General features: G+C 32.8%; 1 protein-coding gene across 2 annotated transcripts in view; it reads right to left on the bottom strand.

Moving 5' to 3' along the window:
- Positions 1–455: 455 nt before the first annotated feature.
- INTS12 (integrator complex subunit 12) overlaps positions 456–13,408 on the bottom strand; it is a 28,816-nt gene continuing 15,863 nt past the window's right edge. For both annotated transcript variants that reach the window (XM_059923368.1, XM_059923369.1), the window contains exons 5-7: positions 12,734–12,893; positions 7,863–8,009; positions 456–4,833 (exon numbers count right to left, since the gene is read on the bottom strand). In XM_059923368.1, coding sequence (XP_059779351.1) covers positions 4,249–4,833; positions 7,863–8,009; positions 12,734–12,893 — 892 coding nt within the window. In that variant the 3' untranslated portion in view covers positions 456–4,248. The remainder of the gene's footprint in view (positions 4,834–7,862; positions 8,010–12,733; positions 12,894–13,408) is intronic.

Below are 13,408 nucleotides of genomic sequence, written 5' to 3' on the forward strand. Positions count from 1 at the left end.
CCTTCTGCAGCCCCCCACTATTGTGGAGAACATCCATTACTATAAAACAACATTGTTGCTATTTTAAAAATACAACCTATATTTCATATGCCATTTAGGCTTTTTTTTTTTTTTAAACATTATACGATACATTTGTTTTCTAAGTATGTTATTTAAAATCAAGTAACTGTAATTTTGAGGTCAGGAATTATTTTGTTGGGTCTAAGGGAAATAAAATCCCAAGACAGTTATGATGTATATAAGCCTTCAAGAAGTTTAAAAAGATAAAACTGTTGGTGACATCATTACAATTTAGGCAAGGTATGCTAATATAATTATATATTCTTTCTTTATATCTTTAAAATTAAATGTTATTATATAGTATAGAATTCTCTGAAATAGGTATTTTTACCAAGAATGAAGGGGAAATTTTTGTGGCTAGTTTTCTTCACAAAACAAATAAACAGGAGTATATATACATTTTATTTAGTATTTATTTTTAAATACAGATGCCTTAAACTATACACATAATAAAGTTTAGAAATTATAAAAAATCCAGTAATACAAAGTTACCATGGGTGCTTAAGTCATGTGAGAAAGTCACAAGGCCACTATTTGAACATTCCTTATATTTTAGAAAAATATCTGGTCTTAGTATTTATTAGTATAAAAATTCTATGAAGGAGGAATTGTGCAGAAGAGATATAACGCACATTGTTAATCATATAAACGCAGCATTGCATGGAATACTTTTAAGTGCTGGTGTATTCCATATCTTCCCTAAACTATAACTTGGACTTTTAGAGATGCTTGTCACTACTTGTGATGAATATTTAGATGATTTACAAAAATCAGTAAACATGGAGTTAAAAACTCTTCACTTTTCCATAAACTTCTTGGACTTTTGTCAATTGCAAAAACCTCTTAAAGTTCTGTGAGTAAAGAGGAAATCTTCATATTCTAAGATGGCAAAACCACTTTATTTAAATCCTGTTTGTCATAACTATGGTTTCTTAAGGCACTCAGTGCACCGTTCAATACTGAATACATCTAGAAACCTCACGAAATTTAAGCTAAATTAGGCATATAGGTTTACATTATAGTTGATGAGGAAGGAATTAAATTTCATTGATTGGAAGGACACTAGACTTTATACTCTCTAGAGATATCCTACTATTTATAGAATGCTACTATTTTTAAAGTCTATTTTAAAAAATTTTTTAAATTATCTCCCTCTTCTTATATATACTAAATAGTATATATATTAAAAGGCAGTCATTAAATTCTCTGTGATCTACAAAAGTATTCCAATATAAAAATCTTTACTCCAGGAATTCAAGCTGAGTCTCTGTAAGCCAGTTACTGCACACACAATATTACACTCTAGATACAGACAAAATTTGCTTTAATTTTCCAGGAAAATAAGTCATGTTAGTATATACCAGGACAAGATGTTCTTGTTCAAAAATGTAGGGAATGTATTCTTAATTAAATACAGCTTATCTTACTTTAAAGAAATAATATTATGGTATGTAAATGTATGGCTTTCTCTACTTGCTTATATAATTTTTATATTTATTTTTATAATTATTGCACCAAATGTATTTCTATAAAATGATGTATTTCCTATATAACCTATGGTCATCACAGTTTATAATCTGTTACTAATAAACAGTACTACCACATCCTTGTTAAGAGTCAGAATCACCTAACCTTTGAATATTAGAGGTCTTTCATTTGATCTCATTCATTATCATCATACAGGAGGAAACCAAGATCACACAGCTAATACATGGAGGGACTGGGATTCAAAAACAGGTCTTCTGACTTTAAGCCAGTGTTCTTTTAGCGTTTTCTTTAAGTCACTAAAATATCTGATTAAATAATCTAATGGAAAGCACGATATACAAAACAGAAAAGTGATATTGACCAAATTTCTACTAAAATGGGATTTGAACTTACAATCCTAAAAGCTTGCTTTTTGGCTCAGCTATTTATCTGTCTATTCATTCACTGAGCCGAAAGCTGCAGTGGGAGTACCACGGTGTGCAAAACAAACAAAATCCTTGCCCTCGCACAATTTAAATTCGATGGGAAAAACAAACGATACATAACAGAATAAAACAAGTGATAAATACTATTAATATAAAGCTGGCCACTTTCATCACATGCTCAGTTAAAAAGCCGTGTAGCTCACTTAATGATATGGTAAAATCAAGGTCTAAGAGCTACTTGAGGATAAACTCTAATACCAAATATACCTCTATAAAATACCAAACTGAGTGAGTTATACATTACTAGATGTATGCATCCTACACATATGTGAAGATTCTAAATATATATTTATACACATATATAATCTATACAAAGAGCCATGCTCAATAAAAGTTAAATTACTTCCTAAACAAGTTCTCTGAAGTCCTCTCTGAAATACTATAGAAAGTAAAATAACTGCTTCTCTTTTCAACTCTATTCAGCAGATGTTTTGACTATGATGGGATAAAATTTTCCATTTCAGGTGCCAATGTGCAACTGTCTGCATTATTGCTTTAATTTCTTGTAGGTACTGAGGTTATATTAACTGTTATAGTTGTTGAGCTGAACTTGTGTCACACTGTCATTTTATCCAGTTTAGTCCAAACTGGCCCTGAACTATAAGCAAATAATGATGAATATACATTTTTTTTTTGGTCTTTTGACGCTAAAGGGGACTCGGAGTTGATGCCAAATTGATATTTATTCAACAGAAATCTGAGTTTCTCAAAACAAAAACATCTGCAGGCAGATTTTAAACATGTAAATAGATGTTTACTCCACTTTGTAAGCAATGGATTATTTCAATTTTGAATTGTAATTTACCATGAATAATTTAGTGCCATTATTTAACAAAGCAGTTTAAAATATCTTTCCTTAAAAAAGACCAAGCTTACTTTAAAAAGCTTTAACTTCACAGAAATCATTTATCAATATATTTTAGAATAATAACATGAGAAAAATATAGGAATTAAGGGAATGGGTTTGAGTTTAGAGGTTTATAGTGAAGTGTTAGTAGCATACATCAAAGCTCAAAGAACAAGGCTGCTCGGTCTAGTGAATGTAGGAATTTGCTGGACTTCTAGTTTCTGGATGAAATGAGGTATTCATGAAGTATAAAATGTATAAAAATGGCTGCTACATTTTGCTATTTCTCTGATCCAGAAAGCCTCATGTCTTCTGTCAGAGTATGTATGTAAAACAACAGCAGGATAATTTGCTAGCTTGCAAAAAGTCAACAACTCAGACCCTTCATACTTTCTGACTTAATGTACACACACACACACTTCAAAAGAATCTCAGGAATTAATCAAAAAAAATTAATCAATTAATAAAACTTCTTTTATACAAAGTTAACTAAAATTAGGTAAATTGCTGTAATATTTTGGGCAGTAAAAATAAAATTGCCTTTTTTTTCATGGTATATGAAGATGCTATCAGTACGTAAACAAATCAGAAATTATCCATCCACAAAGACTCTTGGAATGGGTATTTTCCTCAAGAATTCTCAGGAAATGTGTGTAACCAGGAAAAATCAAAAGTCAACATTTATTAAGCATATACTATGTGCATATGTTACACTGGCAATGTGAGGAAACTGGGAAATGTGAGAAAACTATTGCACTGAAAGGGCATGGGGGTTCACAATCTATTGGAAGAGATAAATCCCTAAATAACTGATATGAGGTGACAAAAAGGTAAAAACATAATACAGGGATATGAGAAATCAATTATGAAAAATTAATTTTGAAAAGGGGGAGATGAAATATTTGGGGGGAGAGGGAGAATCAATTGATATGAGGCTGGGACTGCCAATGAATATCCAGACTATGGCAGGGCAGGGAGTAGAAAACTTTATTATTGGGTCATCCCTGGCTCTTTGTAAGGCATCTTATTCAGCAGGATCAATTATTGGGACTTTGCCAGAAGACGAATTTTTTTTTTAAAAATTCACATATGCTATCAGTCTTCTGGGATTCCAGAAGTTTTCATCAAGAATTAGTCATTCTAATCGTTGTTTTCACATACTATGAAAACTGTCAAAATAAAAATGCTAAACAGATTTAAAATAAACATTTCCAAGTTTCATTAACTACTATTTAGCATTTTAAGGTAAGAAATAATAGAAATTTCATTATGAAGATTTTTATTAAATTATAGTATACTACAGTTTATGTCTTAATAATAAGATTTTAATCTTTAGGGTAATATGATATAAAAACCTACTTGGCCACATTACTTCTTGAGTTTCTTTTGGGCAGCCTTCTTCTTGACCATCTGTAATCGCTTCATGGCATTGAGCTGTGATTCTTGTGAAGTTGGACCTTTAAGGGATGTTGAGGGAGAGCTGCTTGATTCTGAAGTGGTTTTGTTAGTGGTACTTCCACTAGGCCCTGATGTCCCACTATTTCCATTCCCACTTAGTTGGCTGCTGCTTCCTGGAACCAAACTACTTGGACTGGGAAGACCTACTTTGCTAACATTGTCACAACTAACTGAGCGACTAAGGCCAGTTTTGCCCAAAGTTAGAGGTGGAGGTGGCTTCAATGGTACAGTGGGTGAAGTGCTGTTACTGGAACCTATTTTGGAGGCTATTCCACCTTTGGATGATGTTGCCAGGCCAGTCAAACCCATGGGCTTCTGGTTAGCTGATGAGGTAGCAGGTTTCCCGCTATTGTTTTGGGTTGTTGAACTCAATTTTGCTGTTGATGGACCAGCGGAAGAAGTTTTGGCTGCAAAAGCTGCCCATCCGGTTAGGCCACTAGTTGCTGAAGAGGAAACACTGGTACTAGAAGAATTTCCTGAAACAACCGTGGATGCCTAAAAAACATAATATAAATATTAGAGCCAAGTGTAATTAACACCTAATATAATATTCTTAAATATATAACAAGTTTATTGGTTAAGACTTTTTATACAAAAATAATGATCTGGGAAATTTAAAGCACAGCACCAAAATTAAGTTCTGCTAAACTGATCTGAAAAAACACATACAACAAAACCTATCCATAGCTAATGGGTGCTACCATTTATAAAGCAGAAATTATGGGATGTCATATTCTTCTACTAATCACTGCAGAAAAAAAATATATGGAATTCCTTTTTGAGGACTGCTCCTAGATTCGGTTACAAGCCATATCAGAAAATCAGATTTAATGCTTTAACTTGTTTTTCACCCAAAAAGGTTACTATTTAGCTCAGTAAAACATCTAATTCTTTAGGCTTTGTTCCAAATGACTTGTGGATCATTTCAAAAACAGAATCCACTCTTAATGGACAAAAATGCTCACACCCAGGATATGTAGGAGATGTCTGAGATGAAGATTCACTCAATAAATACTGAGTGAATACATAAAATTTTGAACCTATTTTTAAAAAATTCCCCCCAAATTTTGAGCAAATAGCTACTGCATTGCAAAATATATGCAGATACACCATGTTAACTACTTGGAATTGTACAACTCTAAAGGTCTAAATATACTAAGAAGGTCTCATGACTTTATTTTCACAATTTGTCCATGTTTCCACTGAAACTATCACAAAGAGATCCCTGCTTCTGTATAAGATTTTTAATCAACTGCCTCATAAGCTGCATAGTGACATTTTGGGTATGCCTGACTCACTCCCAGATGTATTTCTTAAAGGTATAACACTTCAATTTCTCTAATTAACTTCCTTGGCCAGTCAAAAGCTAACAGTGATACCAATGTCGCTACGTAAATATTGTTCTTATTCATATAAGAACAATTTTTTTCACCTAACGTTTAGGGGAAAATGCACTTTGTTCAAATTAATTATGGATTGAATTTCTCACTGGCACTTTTTCTACCTTCATATTCTTGAGATTCACAAAAGTGTTAAATACGTAAAAGATAAAGTCTTACAAATAGTATCTTACTTTAAAATATGGTGGTTATCATGCTTAAAATATACCCAGTTATATTTTAGAACTGAACTCTGAACGAGGTGATAAAAACGTTTTTAGTTCTTACAAAGTAGCCATCAATATTGTCTGCATTAAACATTTTAAACCAATGTGAAAAATAATGTAAATAGAGTGCTCTGAGGTCTTTATCAGAGGAGGGTCCAGATTATTGTTCACGTACTCCGAAAAATGATAGGATTTTTTACAGTAACATCATACAATGACTATCTCATAAGGTTATGCAAAGAAGATAAACTTTACATAAATTACAAGTTCGTAGAGATATGCATACAGGTAATGAAAAAAAGTTAGTCAAGGAAGCAAAAGGACACAGGTGTAGCAAACTTTTAATTTTCAGTTATGAAAGATCTAATTTTTTCTTTTCTTTCTATTAAACATAAAACTGCCTGCTACATGGCTAAATGATCTGTCAACAAACTTCACAAAAGAAAACCCATCTGAAGTAATCAAAAAGACTAACACTTACGAAGTACAAAGCAAGTTCTGTGTGTATGGCATTTTATTTTAATGGTTTGCTGTTACTGGTATTGCTTTTCAACTGAATGACAGATGGCTTATAATACTATCCGGATGCACAAAAGTAAAATAACACAAACAACAGAGACCAAGTAATTTCTTACTATTCCAGTGCAGAAAATAAATTTCACAACTGTTCTCAACTAAAAATATTTTCTTGCCTATTATCCTAGTTAGAAAGATATTTTTAAATTGCTTTTTATATATAAATGGGAACAATTTTTTTCATAGTAAAAATTTATTGTATTTTATCATAAAAACATCAAAACCTCTTAATCAGAACAAACATGACAGCCAAGGCCTTAATTTATTTGCTGTAAAATAATTTCATATTGGTTTCCTAAAAATAAACTTTAGTAGTAACAGGTTAGTATAAAAATCTACCTAAAAGTGATTTAAGTATAGAATATAGCAACTCTAATTACTTTCAATAAGTTATTCTTACTTCTATTCTAGCTCACCAAGTTTCTATGTGACAAATCAATAATGGATATCCCTTGGATATCAGCTCTTCCCTGGTAAATTAAATTAAAAATGATCTGCAAATAAAATTATCAGTATCCTTCTCAGAGTATTTTATACTCATATTCTTGATAATCAAACCAATGTTCTTGATCTTTGCTACTTACAGCCACTTGGACAAGGTAATAGCTTTAGAATTTTCTGGGGTTAACCTTTGAGAATTTGGGGCTAACATTTTTTTCTTCCATCTTTAAAATTCCATCTTCTGCTTAAAATTGGAATGTGAAACTCAATAAAAGCATTCTTTTTGTTATAAAATTAGAGTAGAAAAATATTTTATTCCATGATATCAAAATGCCAGAATATTAATAGTAATGTAGCATGATGTCAAGGATGAAAACCTAGGAATGAGAAAGGTGATACTCTCACTAGATAATCTGGCTCCTTAGTATAAGAGAGGGCCAATTCATGGGGAAAATTCATGATAATAATAGAAAAAAATAAGACAAAGAAGAAAACTTCAATAGCCAATAAGCAGAAAGAAAAAAGCTATGCGGCCAATCAGCACAAATAATGTGAGAAGCAAAACTACTGCTACTGAGGACAAAGGTATTTAGAATTTAAACCAAATTCCCAATTGGAGAGAAGTGGCTGACTACACAGGAATGGTAAAGAATGTTATCTTGGAATGCTCACAAATAGTTCCTAATCACCATAAAAAGAGAAATAGCAGAGTTCAAGATTAAATAATTACATAAATATTCTCTTTCTACTTAATGTTAATAGTAATGTAGTCTTAATGTAGTCGTAATTTCCAACATATGGCCATTTAGTATACAAAGTTTCTCATTATTTTTTTTTCCAAGTAACTATTAAGTCAACTAAATTTAAATCCAATCTTAGATAAAAATGGAATGTACTATACCTTGACTTCTGATCTCTTAAATGCTAGAAAAGTTAACTCTTGCTTGAGTTTAGTTTCTGGTTTCTTAACCAATGGATCTTTAACAGCTGGAGCTACAGAAACAACTGTAGGGGCTGGTTTCTGTGGTGGTTTCTGAGTTTTTTGAGCCTGCAAAAATCAGTGTTAAGATTAAATTAGCTACAAAATCTTAGTTAAATGCACAAAAGGACAATAAAAATCTATCACAGGACTCCTCATTGAATTGAAATACAGATGAACATTAAAAAAATACTGTGATGACACTGAAAATATAGATTCTTGGACAAATTGTTTTTATCATCATCATATTAATTAATGGTTTCATAGATTTTATTAGTTTCTAAACAGTAAAGATAATATGAAACTTTAAAATTATGCAGATTAGGGTTAATTAAATGTCATTTTAACAAAACCAAATTGATAAAAAGAAAAAGAAAAAAAAATCATATAAGCATTTTCAGTTTTATTTTGACCAAAAATTGACTTTTTCCTTTATTTTATATTAGGTACTTTACTAAATTCTCTTGTGAACTCTAATCATTTTTCAGTTTGTTCTTTAGTGTTCTCCAGCTAGATAATATTAAATATATAAACAGTATAGGGCAGTGTTTGAGAGGACAGTCTTTGGAGTCAAACAGAACTAGAATTAAAACCCAGCTCAACTACTTCCCTAGCTAAGTTACCTCAAGTAAAATATGTAAATCTCTAAAAGTTTCGTTTTCATTTGCAAAATGGGGATAATATCTTGTTTCAAAGGTGGGTTATGAGAATGAATTGTGATTACGTAAGCCTTTACATAGTGTCTGGCACATGTTAAGTGCAGACAATAATAGTTACTATTTATTCATCATCATTATTTACAAAAGGTAAGAAAACTGAATCTGAAAGAACCCATCTCTACTGGATGGGTAAAGATGCTCCCTGCTATTCTACTGTCCTTGACAATCCTAATAAGGCCATGCAAGACAATACCAGAAAATTTATTAATAATGTGTTCCCATTTCTGGAAATTTGAATGCAGCTGTTTTATCTTTGTTTAGACTTTCTTGTGCTATGGTTTGCCATACAATATAATTTTCAGCCTTAAGTCTCAATTCATACCATTTTTTATATTACATACTTTCCACATGAAAGTACACCTAATTTCAGACATCACTTATAAAGCAACACTCAGATCAAGAATATTATTAAGGATGCTGGAAGATATCTATGATAAAAATATCTCTTACGACCAAGAAAGATTATCTTACCCTCTACTGCAAACCACATTATGAAAATGTAGCCTTCAGAGTAAATCAGAAATACATGGTTCCATACCCATGGCTTTCAATCTTATACTTCCCTCTAAGCACATCAGTAGATGTGGTTAGACTCTGAAGACCCACCTAACTTGTATGCTTCAGCAGATGAAGATTCATTACAGTGAAGCCCAGAAAGAACCTCTGCCTAGGAGATCATATTTGGATCTTTTTCTGCTTCCTCTATTTCACCTAGCCATCTTAGAAGCTGAGTAAGAAATACCCAAAACCCTTTGTCCTTCGCTGGTAGTACTAGTTTAGGGAACTAGGATATTATCACTGACTCAGTGTTGCTCAACAAAGGCACTATAATTTTTCACTGGGTGACTGCCTCACATAGTGCAGAATATATGACATTCACCACTCAAGGCAATAGTTGCCAGTATGGCAGCAATCAAAAATACCATGTATTTCTATTACTGCTGAGTAGGAGTGTGTTACCACCTTAGATTGAGAACCCCTGCAGTAAGTCATGAGTCTCTCACCTAGTGCTGGGGCAAAACCCATTACCTGGTAGACAGAAAATTACAAAACAAAAGAATAATCTTGGACCCTGCCACCCACCATTCTTAACTCTGTCTTCCCATCTTCCTATAATAATGTGTACTGCAGAACCTGCCCTAGTTAAGAAATTAGTGCAAGGAGAAAGGGGATATAAGATGTTATTTATGGTATCTTTGACATATCTTGGACCAATAACCAATGCACATATGAGAACCTCACTGAAAGCAATTATAGTAAGAATGACTGGATTTAGCATCCCCACCATTTCCAAATTCCTTTCTCTCACTAAACATTGTGTTTACCGGATCCTGATCTTCAGGCTCACTTCAGATCATGCCTTTTGGTATTTCTCCAGGTCCACTCTTGGTGTATCTAATCATGTTCTGACATTAGTCATGGCCCCTTATTCAGCACTTGACTCTTGGGCATACAGACTGAACTTACTGACTGCTGATTTCTGGTGCGAATCTATATTTCCTCCATTTATGTATCTTAAAATGAGAACAACAGAATGTGGGATGTGTCCAGTCCTGAGCTTTGCTCTGGTGCTTTGCCAGTGAATGAGACTAGGTCTTAATGACAAATTAATTAGACATTTAATTTGCAAAGTTGATAAAGAATAAAAGGTATGCCAGATGAGGAGAAGCTGAGAAGCAGGACATATGGGAACACGAAAAGTTCACCACATACTCAGGGAATGAACCATTTGGTCTGGTATGGCCACAGTATGTGGGTGTATATGATGAAGTGGTGTGAGAGAAGGATACAAAGGTAGAGTTGAGTCAAAGAGAGAAGGTCCATACATCCACCCTAACAAGGAAAACTTCATTATATAGGTAATTGAGAGCCACTGGGCACACTTAAACAGATAAAGTTAGATAATTACTTTAGAAGAATATTTTAACTGCAGTGTGTAAAGTGGACTGAAGGAGCTAAAGCAGTAGACAAGAAGTGAGGGGTTTGTGGGACAGGGTAACAAAAGTGAAATGAACAGATTTGCGAAATACATAAGAGGTAGAATTAACAAGTTTGGTAAACAAAGGGATGTGGAATTAAGAGAGGCATCAAGGATAATGTTTTCTAGTTCGGGCAACTGAGGAAAAACTGAGTGGAGAAGAAAACAATTTTAATTTTAAAAATATTGAACTTAAAGTAACTGTAGGATATCTGGTCAGCTGCCAAAATTCATTCCAGGAAGAGGGTTAGAACTATAAATATAGACCTAGTGTAAACTAAGTCACAAAATGTAAGGGAGTAAAAACTTAGGAGAGAACGGTACTTACTTTATTAAGAGACTTACAATAAAATAATAATAAACTTTGAAGCTATACTAAAGAAAGATTACTGTCACAAATTATTTATTTTGACTACTAATTCTTAGTGACTACTTGGGTCAAGGCACTGGAATGTACTGTTGTGCTCACCTATAATTACTTTGGTTGAGGTCCTGGGGGGCTAGTTTAAGTAATAAACTAAATAAAAATCAGACTGAGCAGAAAACAATTGTACCATGTCAAAGAAATTTCCCATTACAAACAAAAAGTATAAATACTACTGAAATGTCACTACTTTTCATAGGAGTAAAAACATAATCTATTTCTGATTTGAGTGATTAAAAAGTAAAGTAGGTACCTTGATTTTTTTTTTTTACTTTTAACTAAGTACTTCTAATTTTAAAAAGATATATTTGGTCAGAAAAATTTATGTAGAAACTCACTTGGTTAACAATATGAGAACTCTTCTATCAAGAGTCCCTAATCTTCTGGAGAAAACTACAATTCAAAATGATACATGCACCCACTATGTTCACAGCAGCACTATTTACAACAACCAAGACATGGAAGCAACCTAAATGTCTACTGACAGATGAATGGATAAAGAAGATGTGGTATATTTATACAATGGAATATTACTCAGCCATAAAAAGAATGAAATAATGCCATTTGTGGCAACATGGATGGACCTAGAGATTATCATACTAAGTGAAAGAAAAAGACAAATACCGTATGATATCTTATGTGGAATCTAAAATGTGACACAAATGAACTTATTTATGAAACAGAAACAGACTCACAGAGAACAGACTTGTGGTTACCAAGGAGGTGGGAGAGGTGGGGGAGGGATGGATTGGAAGTTTGGAATTAGCATATAGAAACTATTATATATAGAATGAGTAAACAACAAGGTCCTACTGTATAGCACAGGGATGTTCAATATCCTGAATCACTTTGTTGTACACCAGAAACTAACACAACATTGTAAATCAACTATACTTCAATAAAAAATAAAATTAAAAAAAAAAACAAAAAAAGAGTCCCTAATCTAAGGCAGGGGAGGGCGGATGGGGGAAGCAAACAAGTCACTGAAGTAAATAACAACTTGATTTCTTTAAAAGGAAAATGATAACATTCATCCATCTACTATTTAAATGAGTAAAAGTTAGAAAACTATCCAATATAACAAATGAAAACATGTTTCAGTATGAAATTAAAGGCAGTTATGTTTGTGAGCAGTAAACTGAGAAAGTACTGGGGAACATAGGATAAATGGTCACTTGAAGACAATGATAAGGAAAGACTGAGGAACAGAAAGAGAAACACAGGAGGAAAGACAGAGGTGCACATACAAATACTGCCTCTGTACACAGTTTGTGGTTTACACTCACTCAGGAATAGATATTTCCAATATTTCCCTACCAGACTCAGCAGAGTCTGGGGCTTTGTATCTCACCACTTCCCACAGTGCTTTGTAGTATTTCTAAATGTTTATAAATACACTGACATACCAGTAAGGAATATTTATATTTTGTGGGTCTCCAATTCTGTTTGTTTATAATAGAACAAGTTAAAAGCTGAGCAGAGAAAAATGCATATACACGGTCTGGTCCATTTAGGCATAGACACAAAAATCACACATATACATAAACGTTTAAATCATCAGCTTATATGATTTTTTTTCAATAACATAAATGTTCAAATTTTTATCTTAAAAAGCACATATCAACAAAAAAATTGACAGAAATTGTTTAAAATAGAGAAAAATGATTCCTACCATTCTTTTCATCTGTCTGGTACATCGGGCACAATACCACACAAGGCGAGGGTCATTCACTTCTTTGTCTGTCACCTGCGGCTTATGGCAATCTTGGTGGTAGAGATTATGGCATTCCTGACATTCTACTAATTGATTACCAGATGCCACTGTCATTTGCCTAAGAAAATATACCATTAAATATTACACTTATTTGAATGCAACAATTTAAAGCCATTTTAGGGTTGTTCTGGTAAAGTTTGATATATTAAAGAAGGTAAAAACCCCAGAAAAGCCAAAGAGCAAAATAACGAATCCCAACATTGTAGCCTGCATAAACAATTCATTTCTTTTAAAGGTTATGCTCAGCCATTAAGAAATGTATAAGGTGACTTAAAGACTAAATTTGGCTATATTCTCCTTGTCATTTCTCATTGCAATTTTTTTCTTTCTCCCAGAAGGTACATAGTAGACTTTGGCTAGTCCTCCAACAGTCTCATAACATCTTCTTTGTACTTCTACTAAATTCCTTTATATTTGCTGCCTACATATTCTATCTTCTTCATTAATATATGAGTTGCCTAAAGTTAGAAACTGGACCTAATTAACTATAGGGCCTAGCACATTACTGAGCAGACACAGGGTGTTCAATAAATAAATGTCTTAATCAACTAAATCGAATGCAGTAATATGTGT

The sequence above is a fragment of the Balaenoptera ricei genome, chromosome 5 (genome assembly GCF_028023285.1).
Source record: "Balaenoptera ricei isolate mBalRic1 chromosome 5, mBalRic1.hap2, whole genome shotgun sequence".
Lineage (NCBI taxonomy): Eukaryota > Metazoa > Chordata > Mammalia > Artiodactyla > Balaenopteridae > Balaenoptera > Balaenoptera ricei.